Below are 21,412 nucleotides of genomic sequence, written 5' to 3' on the forward strand. Positions count from 1 at the left end.
ATGGCAACACAAAACAGCACTAACAGTACACACCAAGGGTCATTATGGGGTTATACATAGGTCGCTGTGACACTTAAGGTCATCCGTGTAACGCTTCAGGCGACCATAACTTGAATATAGGTTTCAGTTCACTTTATCACAGATTTCTATAGATATTTCCTTGTTTAGTCTCAAGAAATATTAATAGATTCTAATATGGCTGTGAGTACTTTCTACTTATCCGTCGCCAGAGAACCCACGTTACTTTAATCGTGCAAATTTTCTATTTTTATGTTCTCAGTAATACTCGTTTAGAAGTCCTTAGAGTAAGCTTCAAGAAACTTAACAATCGAAAATCTCAAAAAGCTTTTGGGCAAAATCATCAAACTCGAAGTCCCTCTTTCCTGAATCGACTTCTTTTTTTTTTTTTTAAAAAAAAAAAAAACATTTTATTCAGGAATGGGTGGAAAACGGCTCCTAAATTGAGAAATCATTTTCATCAAATTGTATCGATTAATTAGCAAGGTGAGGGACGAAGTCAACACCTCTTAAAACTTCTCAAGTGCACCTAATAGTTCTCCTAGAGACAGGAACGGAATCCATCTACTGGAAGAGACTTTACAGATTCTTTTTTCATTTTGAATATTTACCTGAAAAATAGATTCTATTGTATGATATATGAAGGCGTTTAGTTTTTATAGATGTACGAATTTCCAAACTGTTACACGAGAACTGATTGGTTTAAATATTGGCAAACTTTCTAACTTTGAACCATGAAATTAATAGCGTGAATGCGCGTTCACACCAAAATTTATAAAAAAGAAAGCCATCAATAGAAAAGATTACGTAAACGACAAACAAAATGAGTCAAACTGGAAAATAAATTGAATTCCAGTTAAAAACTTTAGAAAACAAACAAAATAACTTTAGTAACTAGTGTTCAGTTTGAACATACTCTGCTAACAAAAGAAACTACCAGCGAGGTTCAGTTTAGTAAGGCAAAAACAAACAGTGGTGGAGGTTGTAAAGTATCCAGGGAACTTGATCCTGGAGAAAGAGAGGGATGGGTGAGAGAAATGAGAGAGATGGAGGAGAGAGAGAGGTCGCCAGTTTCTGACGTAAAACATTCCTTTTAGAAGTCACAACTTACAATAGGAATATTTCTCTATTCACAATCTTCAACTTCTACTTAACATTAGTCTTGTTCAACAACTTTTTCTTTTGGATAAAAAATTTTCTTTTTAATAAGGAAAATCCAGCTCAAGATAAAGGACAATGAGCTGAATCTTGCATACGTAACTAACCATTACGCAAATGAATTTGACTCAGAGCATATACTGGGTTCTGGCGCGGGAGATCTCGGGTTCGAATCCAGCTGCTGGCCCTTAGAGGTTTTTCTCTACCTAGGAGCTTATTACAGATCACAGTCCTTTCATGGACAGTGTTGCCTGCCTAACAGGAGAACGCTGTCCATCACCGGTCAGCGAGCTGTAAGCTCCTAGTAAGAAAACAAAAATCTAAGGGCCAGCAATTTGAACTCAGCATCTCAGCGTGGAAATCCAGTACGTTTAACACTTATCTAATTCCTTCTCTAGCTTTACTTGATAATCTAGACTCTAAATAATAATTATTTAATGTCATTACTATTTTAGTGCTCTTATTCCATTTTACAGCGTGCATGTAAAAGAGATGGCGTACAGCACATACCTTTGACCTTTGAATCATACCAGGGCGTAGGTTTCTGTTTTTGAAGCTAAAAAGCTACGTTAAAAAATTTCCACGTTAAAAAATTTCCACGTTAAAAAATTTCCACCAAAACGTCTAGAAAAAAAAAGATGAATTTAAATATTCTTCTGTCAACAAAGCGCTTCATACTAGGAGGGAAAACAGAGGAAAATGTCCAAAAAAGAATTCAAATACCGGGGGGTACCTAAATAGGCAGGCAGGAGTCCACTGAATCCTGTCGTCTATCCTTTTTTCTGCGCAACCAGATTTACATGTCAATGGTGCCCATGCGGATGTCCTTCTTTAATAGTATTTTAATGCAAATTTTCTTGCAATAAAAAGTGAGCATCACTTGCAATATATACCGCAAAATATATTATAATTTGTGTAGGTTGTAAGACTTTTAAATAGTGTGTCTTTTATGTCAACGGTTTGGCGGTCTGCTAGTAAAGAATGTTTAATGAATATGCAAAGTGCTAAGAGAATTTAACAAATAGTTACAAGTTAGAAATCTTACTGGCATAGCTGAGGCAAAACACAACCGGCTAGCGTTGCCTATCTCAGGAATTAGATTGTAGGAATTAATCTAAGGCGGCAGATGCCAGCATTGTTTTAGACAAACAGTAGGATAATCAGGGACTGTTATTTTTGAAAATTTAGAAAAAAAAGTGGGGGGTTTCAAAACAAAATGGATGCTAAGAACTTTGTGAAACGCGAGATTCGAAACTTAGAAGGAGGCATTAACAAAATACGTCAGCGGTGGTCGTTTGATTGAATGCATTGGGTATGGAAGAGATTCGAGGGTTTGATCGATCCTTAGTCCTCAGATTGGTAGTACAAGTGTCTTGCAAAGTAATGAATTGGGATTTAGGTCTAATCAGGCATCTTAGTTGGAGCCGTGCCTACATACAGCTATTTATTTCTCAGTCTACTGTGTTGACTTCATGTCAATCTGCTTTCCAAGTAGTTAGGTAGCGTTCGAGGTGGGAATTTGATTGCTTGATAAACCACACTAGGGCACGGCTGATGCTAGAGCGCAAAAAAGACGTTCTGCTTCCGTTTATTTTTATGCTCCACTGACCGTTTTCTAATTAGGTTAAGATGCTCTTGAAAGCATTTAGAAGTTTCGGTTAGTTTTGAGTGAATTAGGCTGAATGGAGGTGACGTCAGCATTAGTCCAGTAATTTAGGCCTAACCTGACTGAATCATTTAAGCAAGTTCTCCTTCTTATACGAAGCGCCAACCGGATATCATTAGGCATTAAGGTCATTTGTTTTGCGTGGCGTAATTTCGAAAAAACCTTAAAGTTGCTTTACTAAATAAGCGAACTTCACTGACTTCTTGCAACGCCGTAACAGCAGCACAGCACTGGAAACCCAATGTTGAAGTTCTGAACGATTTTCCTAACTGAAAGGGAATTTAAGCATCAACAGCGTCAACAATTGCATTAGTGCATTGCGCAGTGATGTTCGCTGTAATAAGGACGGAACCATCCAGAACTAAAAAGTCCAGGAATTCCTTAAAAATTACAAAGATGTTATGGTAACAAAGCAAGCTTAATTGGTACCGTTATGACAATCAGTTAAGAATAGTAATGACATCATCAATATAACCAAACCAGGGTAATTCCAATGAAGCAGTAACCAGTCCGCTAAATACAAATGTTAAATATAAAAAAACAGTAAATCCAAACTGGCGCCATTACTATCGACATGGCCACAATAGATATCGTAATGTTGTCGATAAAAGTTTTATAACGCCATTATGGTAGGGACACAATAATTGTTAGACAATGACCTAGATAATAAAGGGACAGACCGTTACATGGACTAGAGCTGTAGACAGAGTTGTAGCAATAAACCTGACAATTCTATATCATTCAATGGGTTCCGCCTTTGTGTATAGAGAAAATTGTTCGTTGCATAATCAACGGTCATGCATTAAGCGCATTATTAACACTTACAAGATTCAATGTAGATTTTATCTTTAAAAAAAATAATAATCTTTATACAGAAAACTGCACACGACTCTTTTTACAGCGCAATTAGTATTTCCCACATTATCATAAATTACATATCAGCTAAGCGATAATGACTAAATTACTCTGCACAATGCTACAATTCTAGAAATTAAATATACGACTCCTAAAGCCATCCAGTAGTCAGTTATACTGAATTAAAAAAGCATAAAATATAACTTCTGCAATATTACGGATCAATTTTCAGGCTAAAATAAAATGAAAACTTCCTGGGAGGCGTTTCCGAAAAATTAAATTAAAAAAAAAAATCAGAAAATGACTGAGTAATAAAGTACTTCCGTTCAATGGAGTTTCAACAAACTCTAAGCTCTAGCAATGCATTTAATGCCCCTCAATGCATTATGTGGGTGGTAGAACGGTACTTGCAATTTGAACAGCACTTTAGAGTTTTAGTAAATAAAATTATTCCTCGTGAACCTATCGCTCATCTTGCAAAACCAAACAGATCATTCACGCGAAGATTGACATTAGAAATGGCGTACGAAATGATTGAGTAGCTTGCAGAAGAATTTGATAATATTCTAAATAAAGGCAATCCTAAAGTATTTTAACCAATAAAAGTAAGGAAACTTAAAAACTGTTTAGATGAAGAATCACTATGTCAGAAATCGCTTAAGGCAACTTGACGATGATCGTATACCTTAAGGAGAGGCTTACACCCCAAGTATTATAATTGGACAGAATATAAAGTTGGTATTCAATTACTTACCACTCCTTCTAATGACGCACTTCATGACGTAGTTAATGATTCAATTGAAAACAGAAATAAAATTAGAAAATAATGTAAGATTTTACTGGTGGTGTATCTAGCGCTCAGAGGAAGGAAACCGAAAAACTATAATTAAAAGATATTGGCCAGTTCCTGTTGGTAGTTATCTAGTAAAAGTGACCCGCAATAGTAGTTATTTCATTCAAGAACGCAGTAGTTAATGATGGTGCAGCATACAAGATACAAAAACGACAGCCGTTTATATCAGAGGAGATTTATTAGCTTGATCTTTAAATACTAGAGAGCTTGATTAATTTTTTTTAATCTCAGGCCATTAACGCTAGTATCCGCCATGTTTAAACCAAAACAGACCAACACTAACATCGTGCTCATCAAGTTCTGATCTAATGTTCAGCATGACAGGAGTAACTTCAAGGAGGCATAAAATGTCTCTTCTTATAATAAGGCACATGAAGTACACAGCAATACCGATTCAAAAATGCTCTCCGAAGTAATCAACATCTTCGAGGCTGTGACAGTTGAGGATTTCCAAATACTGCAAAATGAAGTATTTGCATAATGGCTACTTTAGGTGCCAGTAAATCGGCTTCCGCCGTCCAGAAATTCACTAAAGAATCATCTCGATGTCTCGCTTCAGTTGATGATTTCTTTGCACTTTCCCACTAATTTCAACCTGCGAATCGATACATCGATAAATGATAATTTTAGCCAACTATTTATTTACTTCTAAGCTTATCAAATACCAAATGGACTGCTCAAATTTATCTACTAAAATTATTGGGTTAATTTCCCACAAGAGCGACAATATGAAAAATTTTAGAAAATACTCCAGTACCAAATTTTTTTTGGTAGCACCTACCACCGATCCATGGTATGGAGAAAAGGGTCATCAGAGTGTCGATAAGGATGGTTCTCATCTAAGTAAAGTAATCGCCTATTTTTTCAGGCGGGGCTTAACGTCCAACTACCATTTACTAGGTGTCGTGGACGGAGGCGAATAGCAAACGTACTTTACTATTTCTCATTTAACTTAAATAAAATCCAAGGCCAAGACCGGGAATCGAACCCAGTACCACAATGCATATTAGCTTTGCAGGTCTCGCCTCATAACCCGCTCGGCTACCGTGGCGCCTTCTCATCTAATTCTTCTCTAATTCCAGGACAGATATCGCCCATCAGGACAACATTCTAAAGAGATAAGGGTGGTAATTACTGATGATTTTGAAGTAAATTTCTGAAGTTGTGACTCTTTACACCGCTGAACTCTCCTCCATCAACAATCCTAAAGTTGTTCTGGAAAATCTTTCACATGTTAGGCTGCCATTTTCCCAGTGTCCGTTGCTCAAACGTTTTATCTCATCAAAAAGAGGGTAATTGTAATCTCATCTGAGTCGTTAACTTACAAGCCCTTAGGGCTTTACGAAGAGACAATCATTAGTATCGCAGTTAGGCGGAAAGCAGAGCAACATAAATTATACTTTGGCAACCGTTTGAGTGTTTTCCCAACCTTCAAAACACTTTTCCATAACAGGCACTTTCTGAGAAAACTTCAAATCAGAAATTGGAAACTTATTTAACTTCCGCTTATCAAGCCAATCACATAAGAGTTGTACTGTAAGAGGCAATTCTATATATAGTATGCCAACCCGTATGTCTTGCACTCCGTATCTCTGTAATTTTTTTTCTAAATTAGTTTCTCCGGTACCAAATGGTCCATTTTGGTAATCCCCAAATCTAAACCAGACTGCAGGAGAACAAATGTATTTAACATTTTTTGATGATGTCAGCACAACTAAGCCTTGCTTGAAACTTAGTTTAGTCTGGTTGTTAAGAACAAAGTTGCTGAGGATGTTTAGTGGGGCGGGTGTTGCCAATGCCAACACGATTAGATAACCCAATGGGTTGGTAGTGTAGCCAGTGCTTTATTAGCTATATAATATATTATTATATTTAGAGAGTACGCTGGAGAAGTGGTGGGGCGGGGGCGGAAGACTGAGGAAGTAGAGTAATTGGAATGTTGACAGTGGGCATCATCAGCAACACCGGATATTACTTGAGACTAGACCAACCCTTCGCCCACAACACCGTCCTACAGAACTAATTCCCAGCACTTCCTCTTCTCCAACACCACCTATATTACCCAGCTGGACTTCGCCTCCCCATTCTAAATCCACCAGGATGTAAAACACAAACAAACTCCTACCATCAACACGAAAAAACATGCAGCACATCTGTTTCTTTTTATAAAAGGTTACTTCTGCCATTATATATATATATATATATATATATATATATATATATATATATATATAAAACACCCTATTTAAGCAGCATTATTAATCCCTTTTTTCAAAGAATTAGCAGATGTTCCCATATCTTCACATCAACACGTCGCAGATAAAACCCTTTTCAAACTGTAAGGTCAAATTTGTGGTGGTTTAATTTAATTTAAATGTATTTCTTATTCAGCAAAAGGAAGTAATTTTCTTTTGGTGCAGAGTAGCTGCTACTGTGCTTCGTATTGTTGCCAGGATGAGTACGTATGGCTTCCAAACGTCTCTGGAACTAAGTCAGCGCGTTTATACAAGCCCACAGGCCCCTCAGAAAGGCCCTGGGCCACGTGTATACTCTCTTCAGTAGATAACGGAAACTGGGGAAATAGTCCCACACAATAGACTTAAAAGACAAGCAATGACGAAACGTGTGAAACTGCTTTACAGACTACTTGGACGACGCTCTAAATTACCCATTAAACTTAAACGTTTAATATAAGTACTATTCTGAAACCTATGTGGACGTACGGACTAGAGCTGTGGGGTTCAGCCAAACCTACAAACCTACGGACTGTACAGACATTTCAGTCAAAACTACTCAGACAGATAGTTGACGCTCCTTTCTACGTGACTAACCTCACTCTTCAAAACGACCTCAAAATTCCCTTCATAGACCAACTCGCCAAGATTAAATATCAAAAATTCCATACTGCTCTCTCTACTTGCTCAAATCCTCTTTTACAGTCTCTCGCTTCCTCTGACATCCCTAACAATACTCCTCGCCAACTGAATCGCCAGTGGCCCCGCGACTTCCTTACAGTCTGAAGAACTAAATCTCTCTCCTACTCATATTCTCCTCCTCACATTCTCCTCTCTCCTATAGAGGGTGCTACCGCTGGGTAGCTTCTCTCCTGCTGCTCTTCCCGCACCAGTTCATCTCATTCACTCCTATTTACTTATTGTATATATTTACACAGATTGTAAATTACTAAATAAATAAATAAAAAGGGAAAATTGTGTGTACGATATTACTATCGCTTACGCGCTATTTCCTTCATAAAAACTTTTTCAGTTTTCATTTTATATCAATACATCGGTGGGCCACAAGAAATTACCTCGGGGGCCGCCAGTTTGACACCCCTTGCTTTACATGTGCTCCAAGAATACTCTGTTTTGCGTAAATGTTTTCTGTTTTCGACCACAATTTAGTGAAGGCATTTTGCCAGTTATTTCTAGAGAGTATGGAAGCCCATACTCCTGGCCAATACGGTTACCAATAGCGGAGTAGATATGTGTTTAGGGGGCAATGCACACATCCACGCATGAGGAAACAATGGCAGTTTCATTTACCCGCAAGTATAATTGAATAACCCACTAGCTTCCGGCTGGCCGTGGGGCTGGGGAGGAGGGGCTGGGGAGGAGGAGCTGGGGAGGAGGGGCTCACCTCCTGCAGCACCCTACACAAACAAAACCAGCATAATACAATCACTAACTTCACCGCCCGCTAGATCTACAAGATCGAACAGCTGGCCCTCCACTTAATCATCATCGGTAACCGCTACTCCTAGAGGGTTTCCGCCAATTTCCAAAGCGAGCACAATATGTTTCTTTCATATTTATTTGTGTTTTCATTAAATGTATGATTTGGAACTGAAGCTGATTGAATATTTTTTTAGTTAAAAATAAAAATTAATTTTATTGAAGTTCTGTGCGGAAGTAACATTACTTCCGGCTTTGGTGGTTAGCGCTTCATATGAACACTCTGGTTCATAAATATCTGCATCGAAAGCTTTGTATTTCAAGTCTGAACGCAATGCATCGAAATATTTCCCAAGAGCACCTTGCTGTACCTTCCCCTAATATTGTAACGTTCAATTCAGGACCGTTTACTTCAACACCAACTGACAGACATGACATCCAATTTCAATCACACTCACGCCGTTCTGCAGCAATCTAGCATGTATTGTGCCAGGTTTATACATGTATATAAGGAATTTCCTTTTCACCGGCCACCCATCATGTTGGGAAATTAGTTTGACAAGACATGTTTTGTAACAGGATAAAGAGAAATGAGCAGTATGATAAGGGGGACAACAGCCCTACAAATTTATCAGATCGGAACTGTTTCTAGTAAAATGTCATCCTATCTCCGCCGGCTACATGTTCCCTTGAAGCGCGTGGAATTGCAAAAATTTCCACTCTATTGACAAATTACTTGGCAAACATAGACTGTTTGGCATTACGCAGCTCCTGGAGCACTGTTATAATATTCTAGTCGGTTTTAGAGAACTATATTATTGGTAACTGCGCACCATGATTTATCTTGCCAGCTTCCATTGATAACAACAATTGGATATAGAATGAATCTTGAACTAAATCCCAAGAAATTTGTCCACTCTACTCGACAAATTCTCTGTCGGAAAAAAGAAAAAAAAATCGTAATTGGGAAAAGTATTTCTATTTTCCAATTGGTGACCGGAAAATAAACATTCTACATAATTCTGCCCAAAAAGAAAACTGATTTATTCACCCCACCAAATCTTTCGCGAGCACAATATTATAAAATTTTGTTCTAGCAATTTTACAAGGATGCAATTTTGATTTTATATTTCACACAATTTCTTATTTTTAATCAATTTCAAATAAACATATTGATTCAATTTTACCTCCATATTTCATAACAACCGCCCCTCACCAAGTAGAACGGCAGATTTCTCTCGCCCTGGGTTGATGTGTGACACAATGAACGCTCGATAAGATCACGTGCTCTACAGGATGCGACAGAGAAAGGTTGTGGAGAATTTATTAAACAAAAGCTATAGAAAGGAAGTAGGAAATAGTTGATTGATCAGGAAATATCTATTTTATTGTCCTTTATTCCTTCTAACTTGGTACTGTAGGTACCTAGAGTTCATTACAGTCTCTATAGAACGGATAGCTTCTGACGGATCCTCAGAGTCAGATTGAGAGGCTGTGCTTTGGCAGCATGTTACAACACCAATCCTAACTATTCAATTTCATGGAATACGTAAAAGTTGCAGCTTCGGTTTATTTCAAGTGTTAGAATAGAACACCTGTAAGGACGAGCAGTTCCTTACATAGAAATATTCATCGACCTTCTCCATCATGTACCACTACCACAAAGGGTATACCCCAAATAAGATGATAAAATATTCAATAAGCCAAAATCAATCATAATTACCATATGAAAACCGATAATCCTATTGGGGAATATAAAACAAAGACGCGACAACATATATATACGGTCAGACCGCACCTGGCTAGACAGGTATGGAAATTATTAGAACATCCCTTACCTTGCAATCCATATTTTCCAAATCAAATATGGATATTGATGAACAGATTGATCAATATACTGTTTACACTGCTACGATATCTAGTTCCACCCAGACGGTCTATTGTACTCATTGAATTCTGTTTAGGTTTCAACAGACACCAATAATAACAACTCCTCCAGAATCCTCTTCTCTCAACTCGAATGTTCCAAATAAACTGGAATAGAATTTATCAATGTGCCGTTCGCATACCAAATTTGACGTAATTAGTGTTTAAACAAGTTTTTAAATGACGTATGTTATATAATAATTATAGATGCAAAATTATTCACTTGTAATACTAATTATTATTAACATATAATATACATAACTACCCATTTCGAGAATATAATTGGTTTATAAAATTTCTAATAATGTATTTATCTTTCAGGTAAGTGAATTAAATGCTGCAAATAAAAAGAACCGAAGATTATGTTGCAACTGATAAGGATACCAGAATCCAAGATAAGATGAATCTGTACCTGAAGGTTAAAGGGTATGTAACCTTCCTAATAAATATTGTTAAGACATTTTTGGGCAAGTTCAAAACAAGAGAAAATCCTTAAAGAGTTGAGCCCATCTACTACCAGGATCTTGTGGCCTGTCCCTCCTGGAGGGAATAATAATTTGTGTTCCACCCATTTAGTAATGTTGGGATGGAACAGAACAATATCTGGGTGTGAAGTCTGGCCTCTGGGGGAGAGAAATGTTGGGTTCTGTTCGTCGTTTTCGACGTACTGTGCAGGGTTTTCATCTATAAAGTCTTCTATTAATCGTCCTATAGCAGTAGTATTCGTATAACCCCATCGGCGCGAGTGGGCGTTGAGATCTCCGTATAAAATAAAATGCTCCGCTCATTCCAATTCGCTTCTAACCAATTAAGATTGGGTTTATTGTTGGGAGGATTTTAACAAATAAAGAAAGTTCTTTGGCATTTATCCTTCCATATGGCGACTTTTACTGCTTCCATCTTCTCTTCAGACATCATCTCTTTTAACACTTCAAATTTAAAAACCAAAGACGATCTTACGAGGTCCATAATTCCGGAAGCTACTTGCCTGGCTCTTTTAAGTACCAGGAAGCCGATAGAATTCGGGGATATCCGTGGCAGCACCAGCCTTGACCACTCCAACCACATCGGCGTTCTCCTTAATAGTTATGTTTTAATTTCGCGAACTTATCATTCGTCAAACCTCCTGCATTCCAAAAAAGCATCCTTATAAAGAACTTGTCAGAGCCTTGAGAAAGGCTGTTTGTATCTTCTTAACTTGAAAGGATCAATCTGGGAAACAAAGAAATACACTGAAGGCTAAAAACATAAATGCGTAACTAAAATCTCATTTAGCAGTAGAGAAGTTAAATATTATCAATGTATAAAAGAAAATACATATATACTTAATAGTGACGAAATACAAAATACACACAACTACTACGTAGACTAATTCAAATATATACATGGTATTAAAGTTAGCAACAGTGTTATATTAACAACAGCAAAAAAAACCGCATTGCGCCATTAATACATCAACATCAACCATACAGACATGCATACTCGGTACATAACCACCAAGTACTAGGCACTACATTAATGTTCCCTGTCACTACATGTTGTAATAATTAAATCCTTAATACCATGTGATTTATACTTCTCCATAGTTAGCTTTTTTTTAAAAAAAAAAACATTCAATGTAAGCTAATACACAATCTGAATAGGGAGAGTCCAAAAATTATTTTCAATAGTTTATTTAATTTCCTTTAATAGCGTGAACACGGCGGTGCAAGCAGCGGTTTCCTCGAGTCTCTGTCGAACCCCATTCGTTCCCTAAATCCTCTTTTCTCTGTATCCGTTTGCGAATGACGAAACTCCCTTCTATTCTTGGTCTTTGTGTCTTATCAAACCTTCGCCACACTCTGCGGGTACACTGAACTGAAGCTTGATATTCCAATTTAAGTCCTATCATTTGAAAAGGACATTTCGAGTTATACCTCCTCGTTTGAATAAAATCTTTTTCCCGCCAGCCATTTCTTCATATTGGGGAACAAATAGTAGTCCGAGGGAGCCAAGTCTGGAGAATAGGGGGGATGTGAAACGAGTTGGAACCCTATTTCCATTAATTTTGCGACCACAACTGCTGAGGTGTGAGCTGGTGCGTTGTCGTGATGGAAAAGGACTTTTTTGTGGGCCAATCGTGGGCGTTTTTCTTGCAGCTCGGTTTTCAAACGGTCCAATAACGATGAATAATATGCACCTGTAATAGTTTTACCCATTTCCAGATAGTCGATGAGGATTATTCCTTGCGAATCCCAAAAGACAGTCGCCATAATCTTTCCGGCCGAAGGAACGGTATTCGCCTTTTTTGGCGCAGATTCCCCCTTGGTAATCCATTGTTTAGATTGTTCTTTGGTCTCAGGAGTGTAGTGATGTATCCATGTTTCATCCACATTGACGAAACGACGCTTAAAGTCCTGCGGATTCTTCTGGAACAGCTGCAAACCGTCCTTGCAACACTTCACACGATTTCGTTTTTGGTCAAGCGTGAGCAATCGCGGCACCCATCTTGCGGATAGCTTTGTCATGTCCAAACGTTGATGCAAAATATTATGTACCCGTTCATTCGAGATGCCCACAGCACTAGCAATCTCACGCACCTTCACTCTTCTGTCATATATCACCATATCATGGATTTTATCAATGATTTCTGGAGTAGTAACCTCAACAGGGCGTCCAGAACGTTCAGCGTCACTTGTGCCCATATGGCCACTCCGAAAATTTTGAAACCACTTATAAACTGTTCTAATCGAAGGTGCAGAGTCACCATAATGATTATCAAGCTTCTCTTTAGTCTCCTGAGGCGTTTTGCCTTTCATAAAGTAGTGTTTAATCAACACACGAAATTCTTTTTCGTCCATTTTTTGAAAATCACTCGACTTCCTCGATTCAAACGAATGCCAAACACAAAGAAATAGACCGATCTGGCTGAAACTTGGTGTGTGTTCTTCCAAGAGATGCTACTAACTAAACATAACCTCGATACGCGCCAGTGGTGCTATCTCTCTGACTTTGCACGGACTTTTCAAACGACCCTCGTATTCCAATGAAATACATGCATTTTCGAATGTTTCTAAATGGCTGAAATTACGAGCGGACGTATAAATTAAATGTTGGGAACTTGCTGATTTGGGTACCTTAGTTCGTTTAATCAACCCTTATACTTAAAGTTTTAGGCTGTAAGTTTTTGTTGAGGAGTTGAAACTTAAAAATCAATTGAGGTAGACAGATTTTGTCTGAATTATTGTTACGTCTTCCATTAATAAAATCAGTCCATCTATAATAATCTATACCGTGATTATATTGTGTATTTGAATAGGGATGCTAGTAAACTAGCGCATCTTGTTGATGAATGCAAATGTATTCTCAGTTAATGAATCATAATTATGGTCACAATAAATTAAAAAATAATAAGACTATTTGAAAAATTTATTGATCTTCTTAAGCAATCTATTAATGTATGTTAAATGTAAAAGCGGTCGAGACCATAAAAATATCAATACTAAGATGGATAGAGTGACAATGAGGGTTATAATGGAGCCATTCTCGTACATCACAAGCTGTAGCTGGAGGTAACAACATACGCCGCCAATGTCTGCTGCATTTGACATCTTGCTGAAACTTGTCGCATTTATTGTGGCATTACAATGTTTTACCTCAGAGTACAAACTTCTACATATTCAACTACTTTTCTAAGGAGAGAATATTTCTTTCGTCCATTTTATCATAAATTGCTGCGCTTTTATTTGAACTGTCATCAATTTCACAATTTTGGATTTCCTTCAACCTAAGGACCACCATCTGCAATATACACAAGTGTACACAAAAAATAAAGTAAATGAATCGTCTATTACTTCTGCAGGGGAGGGCTTAACGTCGAATGGCCAAACTAGATGTCATGGGGCCGGAAGAACCAACTTTACTATCAACAATTTTTGTTCTAAATAAAAAGTAGCTACACGCAGGATTCGAACTCAGCATTTCCCACTTTCAAATCCACGATTAACCACTATATCGCCACATCAACATTTGCAACCACTAAACAACATCCGCCTCACGATGTATATACCCACATTTTTTCTTTTAAGAAGTATTTTTTCTTAGCCTTTATGTTGAAAATGTCGTTCGATTCATAGTACTGGTTAATATTAATAGTTTTGGTTTTCCACCGTTATTAATTGATGATTTTGGGAGTATCGGGATGCGGTCAATCAATAAATTCAAACACAAATTTAGGTATCATCTCTCCAACGTTTCGGTAAATCCATCCAATTTCGGTATTCCATCTTCAGGGTAGTGTAAAATTTGTGGAGTTTAACTTTAATTTAAGCTACATCATCATAACTGTTGATAGTTATGATCAACAATCAACAGTGATCAGCAGTTATGATGATGTAGCTTAAAGTTAAACACCACAAATTTTACACTACCCTGAAGATGGTAATAGATTTACCGAAACGTTGGTGAGATGATACCTAAATTTGTGTTTGAATTCATTGATTGACCGCTTCTCGATAATCTCAAAATCACTGGTTAATAATATCTTTGATACATTTTATAACGTCGTAGCCTGCATGTTTTATTGTTATTCAGATCGGTATCACTCTTTCATGCACCATCAGAGGGTAGATTAAATCAGTTTGGAGTAGAGTTATGTTTCGATTTAAGTTTCCGTCTCGTACTACTGTGTTTATTTGAGCAAATAACCATGTTTCTCAGGGCAGTTTCTGCACTTTTCAACAGTTTGTGGCCTCAAATCAATCGCTAACTCTCATAATTAACAGAAGCTTGTCAAAACTTGAAAATTTCAATTTTAGGTTAACTTCTTTTTTATGTAAACAATAAACGACTTTCTTTTTTCTTTTTTGTTTCATACTTAAGATTTGCTAGAGTTTAAAATTTTAAGATATTTTGAGACCAACAGAAAAATATATTCCAACAGATATGTAAAGTAGCTGAAACTAAACAGAAAAAGTGTCTGGTCCACGCAAACTCCAAAGACAGAAAGATGGATGAAAAAAAAAAGAAGTAATATTTAAAAAAGAGAGTGAGCCAGTGAGGTGGGAGTGAAATGTGAGTGAGTTGAGTCTGCTAGTGACAGCCGTGAGTAAAATTGAGTAAAGAATTCATCATCAATGCAGCATAGCTCTGCAAAACACAAACACATACATGTTTTAGCTCCACCTTCTTCGCCCTTCTAACTCCATGCAAACATGGTGTAAGCCCGGTCGGTCACAGGAGTTCTCTGTGTAGTACTATATTAAGCTGATATATAGTCGATGGTGTCCAACTCCATCATCGCTGGCGCTCTTTTCGCCCAGCAGCAGAAACAATAAAAAACACTTCTTTCTTTTGCAATTCAAAAATGACACCATCGACCCACTTGAATTATACGACCTTTTTTTTAAAAAAAATTAATTAACAATATGAACATGTCGTTTTTAATTAAATTCGTCCAATTTCTATTGAAGTACCAACATAAAATATAACGTTCTTTGAAGTAAATATTCACAGACGTCACGGCCAGCTATAATTTTGTTCAGGTAAACGTCTGAGGGGTAGGAATATCTTGTTTTTGACAACAGCTGACAACCAAGCCTTGAAGAGTATGAAATTGATCAACATTTGAAAGGCGGAAAAGCACTACAAATTTATGGTAAAACAATCCACATAACTAGATCTCAACTCGTAAAGATTGCGGCTGTGCGGATTTGAGTTATCAACGGTTAGGAGAAGTATTGAGAATAAATAGATTAGATCATCTCTACCGCTCATCCTTTATCCAGCTTTGTAATTGCTTCAAATAACTCCGTAGAGCTAAGTGGACATGCCACAGCTCCAGAGATCTTGTCCAAAGCCTTTTAGCTTACAGGCTGCACTAACAAATTGTTGCGTAGTTGAGTCCAAACTATTTGAGGCGGTTCAAAGGCAAGTTCTTTCCGGCAACGATAAGAGTTACTTCGAAGCAAAGGGAGATGGAGTCGGGTAAATTTTCGTTTAAAATGCTATTAAAGAGCTAAAATGTTATCTAGTATTAAGGAGGATTATGCGAAAATTATAAATTTAAAGTAAAATACATCACCGGAAGTCGAATAACCTCATTTCAGTTTTCTGCGTTAACACCAAGCACCTAAACTGAGCTTTCCAATCCCTAAATTGGGGCAATCAAATTTCTGGAGAAAACAATTTGACCCAAACCTTTCTCTTTGCAATGAATACAAGATTGCCAACAAACTGGAATGTAGCTGTGGACGTAGCAATGTTTCGTGCTGGATTGATTTTCTAATTCATTAAAGCTCCTTTAAAAAAAATATACGTTAATTATGATACATTTAGGGCATATAACCTTTTTTTAGAAAAAATGGAATGTACACTTTTTATTACATTTTTTTAAAACCAGCGTTCTATCATCATTTTTTTAATTCACTTTAAATTGAGGTAATTAATTACCTCATTCAGGCCTACCACCATAATCTGTGTATAATAAAACCTGTTATTTTCGCCAACAGAATCAATTAACATGATTTAAAATGTTTGGGCAATCGATTTATTATTATTATAGAAGTTCGTGAGTTCTTTTTTAAAAAATATTTTTAATGAATGAATGACGATAAAATGGATGTAGATAAGTGAGGGAATGTAGCCGGAAGATGTATTTTTAAACGAACAGTGCACTCTATATGGAACGAAACTCGCACATACGCGCCCACTGCTGCTGGCTTACGGCAACGCCAGTGTTTGCATCTTAGAGCTGCGTCTCTACTTCCGCATTTACAAAGCTAACAGTCGTCTGTTTATTTCTCATTACGCACTCCAGAGATATGACGGTCCTAAGCCTCTTCCAACAACACTCCAGCCAATTTGATAACACCCTTTTTCGTTCCGTCAATTTAATCAAAATTCAACTGGATCTAAAAAAAAACAACAATGGTTCGAACACTCAAATTACTTAATTCTTTCGAAACTTAGCATTTGTAGAAAATTGGCATCATTACAACAAAAACGATGCCATTAAATAAACTATGACGTAACACTTGCTCTAGAATCCCACTCAAATAATTTTACTCAGACCAAATTTCAAAAACGAAGTGTAAGGCTTAAGTTGTGCTCTCGTTCAAATGCGATTCGCTATCGGTTAGAGATACTTCTTTGAACATGGACTTTTAACTATATTTTTTTTGTTAGTTTCTTCAATTTATAGCGCGACTATATTTGAAGCTTTTTCAGAGCTCTGCCGGCCTCCGGACATGTGAGCTATTAGAGGTTTCTTTGGAGAAAAATTTAAGGACAAGCAGCTGGATTTGAAAATCTGGAATCCCCGGGTGAGAATCCTGTACGTTAATCCATTCCATAAACTATCCATTTCCTTCTTACTAATGTTTGAACCTACAATATGTATTCCTCCAGCGACGATGGAGGAATATGAGGAATGATTAGGGCAAGGAGAGAATGGTATTTCTGCGACAATAATATCAAGTACCTAAATTGAAGTTTTCAATCCCTAAATTGGCCCAAATCCATTTCCAGAGATGCACCCTGTGAATGGCCACCTACTGCTTTATTATTATCACTGTAAGAGTAATACTTTTAGCAATGATAACAATAGTGATATCAGTGTTAAACCCAACCACCTGTTAAGGATATCTCAAAAAAGAGAAAAACAATCATATCAATAAAATTTTACTTACTCTTGAGTAATTTTAATGGCAAGGTATCTTCCGATGAAACCAAATTGGTATAGCAATGTTCCTCTCACTTTTTTTTTCTAAAAAACACTATAGGCAACCTCAAATCGGATACAATTTCCGGAGATGCGAACTTAATTTCAAAAAGCTGGCCCTTTATCCCTAGTAAGAGAAAGTTATAATTAAAACAAAAATGATCAAACTAGGTTTATCTACGCCAATCTCTTGTCAACTAAAATGGTTACTAAGTTTCTGATTGGACTAGATTTATTCTGCCGTTGATAATGGGCGGGTTATAGTTGGCGTAATGACTAAGTGGCCAATTAGAGAATTGCAATCGCTGCTACACGAGTTGCATGCTAATCAACTGCACCCTGTATAACCGCGGCCAAGCTACTGCTTTATTATTATTATCACCACGACAAACTGTTAAGAGTAATACTTTTGCCAATGATAATTGGAAGAGAGCCTGTACTGAGGCTTGCTTACTCAAGGATAATGACTTAAAGATCTTATTTAAACTTCGGATCTTACAGTTCTAGAACTTGTAAATGAAACAATTTTTCCTAGAAAATTGGATTAGGCTACTTCTGGGAGAGAGGGATGGTTAAGATTTCCTCTAAAGAATTTCTTCAGTACTATGGGGGATTACGTTAGATGTAAAAAATGGATTAAACGCAGGTGAAATTCCAAACGGAGTATTTCGGTGGAGCAAATGAGCTACTTTAATGTACAAACTTGGAAAATTTCTTGCGATTTTTTTAGTAATTATTAAAACCATGACAATGATAAAACAATTTATAAATGTAGTTTACATGAATATAGTGTAGTTACAGGATTGTAGCTATTTTGAATAGAGATTTAAATTTATCAAATTCTATAAAAAAAACAATGATTTATTCGCTACCCACCACAATAAAAGTGTTACGCGTTTTGATAATACATAAAATGGCAGACAATTATGTTTCATTAAAAGAAGAAAAAATAACCATACGCAATATGAACACTTTTACATTTAAGGTAATCTTTACCATTGGTATAAAGTCAAACCAAAACAACGGCCATCTTTTTGAAATTTACGTATTTAATTTGACTGTTTACGAACAAAAAGTTTTGAAAATAAATGTTTGGATGTAAAAAAAAAAAAGGGAAAGTAATGCCTATTTTTTGTAGGCGGCCTTTATAGCTTCAACTATCAAATTAGGTATCATGGACGGAGGCGAATAGCACACATACTTTACTCTAATTTGTTTTTCATATTAACCTAAACCTGATATGGAACAAAGTATGCCCTTAGATTTTCTATCGCTAGTAATTTCTTAAGGCACACTGACTGGGTGTTAAAGGGTTGTGTGTAACGAGACAATACCGTTCGGAAACCGGCAGTGCACTAATAAAAGCTCCGAGCGCCAAAAAGACCACGATTATGGGCGTGCCTTAAAGTAAAAAAATTGAATAAAATTTTAAAAAAATGACCCAAATATCAATTTTTCTTCTTCTTCCTTTTTTTAAACTACCTCTGGATTAGCACTAATCCAGCACAAGATATCCTTCTGGATTGGAAGGAACTTTTTCAAGGCATTTCAGCAGCTGTAGAGATTCGATGCCTGGAGCCTTACTTAGTGCCCAGCTCCCCTCTTTGGGTAACGTTGCCTCAATACTGAACAACCTCTGGATAATGAATATAAGACGAAATCTAAGGGCCTAATCTAAATTAAGTTGCATAATAATATTGTTTTTTTTTTTTGGAACTTCAGGAATTGGTACAATCTTTAAAGAAGGAAGATCCCACAATAAAAGATCGAAATACTTTTCGCTTTTATGTACGCTATGGACGTGGTAAATTTTTGGAAATTTTCGATTTTGTGTCATTAACGACAGGTTTCAAAATATTAGAAGACAAGAAAATTGATCACATCTACATGATAAGACAGGGTATCTTTATTTTGTTTTTCTACTTTTTTTGGATTCTAAATAATAAATTCATCTAATTGATTCAGCCTAAATGCAGTAACTGTTTTGAAACCGAATTCGTTTAAGAGAAATGCATAATCATTGAAATTTATTTAGTTTTTGAAGCCGCAGTAATAAGAGTGACATCTTCATTCGCCAGCCTGCGGCGATTAGCCCAACTAGAATAAGTTTTGTAGACTTACTCGGAGCCAAATCAATAATATTTTTGCGAACTATTTCTTTATTTATTGAAATGGGTGTCTGGTAGTTGTTCGCTAGTAAGAAATATGTTTAATCTGTGGAGCCAGCAGCCGGGTACCAGCGGCACCACAACGTGGGGAAGCGTACTTCCTGGTATAAGAAGTTCTTCACCGGATGAGAGAGGTTATAACAGGAAGTGAGATTCACCCAATTCATTCACCTGATCATGATCATCAACCCCCCCAAGTCGCCCTTAAAAACAAAAAGTCACTACACCTGGCTCAGGATTTCTCCTTGATTTCAGTCCACATAGCAAGAACTACCTACTCCATTGTAACTACCATTCAGTATGGAGTTGGCAGCTTATAGTATTACTACTAATGCACATGGTGGACTTGACAGCATCACTTAAGCCTCAACTAACTCATAATGGCCTCCCAGAACCTCCCTCTCTACAAAGATGGTATACCATTTTAAATGTTTGTGATCTAAAACACATGTATATCTGATCAAGGTCATTGCCCCTTACGATTTCACACACCACTAGTTTCAGGAGGCTGTGCTTATCTAGAAGTGACCCGGAAATAACATTAATAGGCATAAGTTTTAGATTTAGCTAGCTTTTAAAGAAAGAAACCCACAATTATACCATCTGAAGGGTTCCTTCCTACAACCCCAACAAACGTAAATAGATCTTTAAAGCAGCATCGCTTTGGTAGATTTCTTTTTATGCCCCTAATGGTTTGAACAATTTGGAATACCTTTATTTTTTATTTATTAATTGTTTTAATCTTCCGATCTCCATACTTCCGGAAATCACCAAAGACTGAACTGCTTCGACTTACTGAAACATAGGTAGTTTGGAATTACCTAGGCTAAGAAATAAGTAACTTTTTAGGGCAGGCTTTAACTTCCAACGTAGACGAAAGCGACAGCGAACATAATTTAGTATAAATTTCTCATATTAATCTTTCAATAGAAGCAAAGGCCTAGACCGGAAATAAAACGTAGAACTGAACCGCATGATAACAACAACCAATTAAAATATAATTATTCACTTTCCAGATAATATATTCTGGGAGCAAGAAGATCCTGAGATTTACAGGCCGAGAAAATTTGATCCAATGTTAATATTTGCCTATTATCCAGACTTTGTGGTAGAGCCAGATCTGAGACAATTTCAACCAGAACACTGTCCTAAAATTCCTCTTCCACTGCGTATATCTCGACTGCCGAAAAAAATTATGATAGAAGACAAAACCACTAAGAAAGAAAAGGGAAAAAATAGATTTGGAAGATAAAACAGGATGAGGAATTAGAAGATTAAATAAAATTTCTTGTTTTTGGGAATTAATCCATGGAATTAAGAAGGAAAATAAATTGAATTAAAGAATAAGGCTGGCAATAATAATTCTAACTTTAAGATAACTTATGCATCATTAGG

The 21,412-nt window shown here is 36.8% G+C and overlaps 3 protein-coding genes across 3 annotated transcripts in view; 2 read left to right on the top strand and 1 right to left on the bottom strand.

Annotated features, from left to right (window-relative positions):
* The window catches only part of ckn (CRK like proto-oncogene, adaptor protein), a 357,411-nt gene that overhangs the window by 277,885 nt on the left and 58,114 nt on the right, over positions 1-21,412 (bottom strand). The window lies entirely within an intron of this gene.
* LOC141450176 (ras-related protein Rab-13-like) overlaps positions 1-21,412 on the top strand; it is a 175,027-nt gene that overhangs the window by 74,643 nt on the left and 78,972 nt on the right. The window lies entirely within an intron of this gene.
* LOC141450420 (uncharacterized) lies at positions 18,607-21,366 on the top strand. Its single transcript, XM_074120853.1, has 3 exons — positions 18,607-18,834; positions 19,572-19,749; positions 21,034-21,366. The coding sequence occupies exons 1-3, from the start codon at positions 18,706-18,708 to the stop codon at positions 21,267-21,269; spliced, it is 543 nt and encodes a 180-aa protein (XP_073976954.1). The 5' UTR covers positions 18,607-18,705; the 3' UTR covers positions 21,270-21,366.

This window comes from Rhodnius prolixus, unplaced genomic scaffold, assembly GCF_049639745.1.
Source record: "Rhodnius prolixus isolate KJV_2025 unplaced genomic scaffold, Rpr scaffold_2, whole genome shotgun sequence".
Classification (NCBI taxonomy): Eukaryota; Metazoa; Arthropoda; class Insecta; order Hemiptera; family Reduviidae; genus Rhodnius; species Rhodnius prolixus.

What these genes read in the sequence shown, in the direction of transcription:
- LOC141450420 (XM_074120853.1), top strand. Translation starts at nt 18,706, where the DNA reads ATGATTTATTCGCTACCCACCACAATAAAAGTGTTACGCGTTTTGATA. An exon ending in TGAACACTTTTACATTTAAG is followed by an intron (nt 18,835 to 19,571) that starts GTAATCTTTACC and finishes TTGGAACTTCAG; the next exon opens with GAATTGGTACAATCTTTAAA. An exon ending in CATCTACATGATAAGACAGG is followed by an intron (nt 19,750 to 21,033) that starts GTATCTTTATTT and finishes TTCACTTTCCAG; the next exon opens with ATAATATATTCTGGGAGCAA.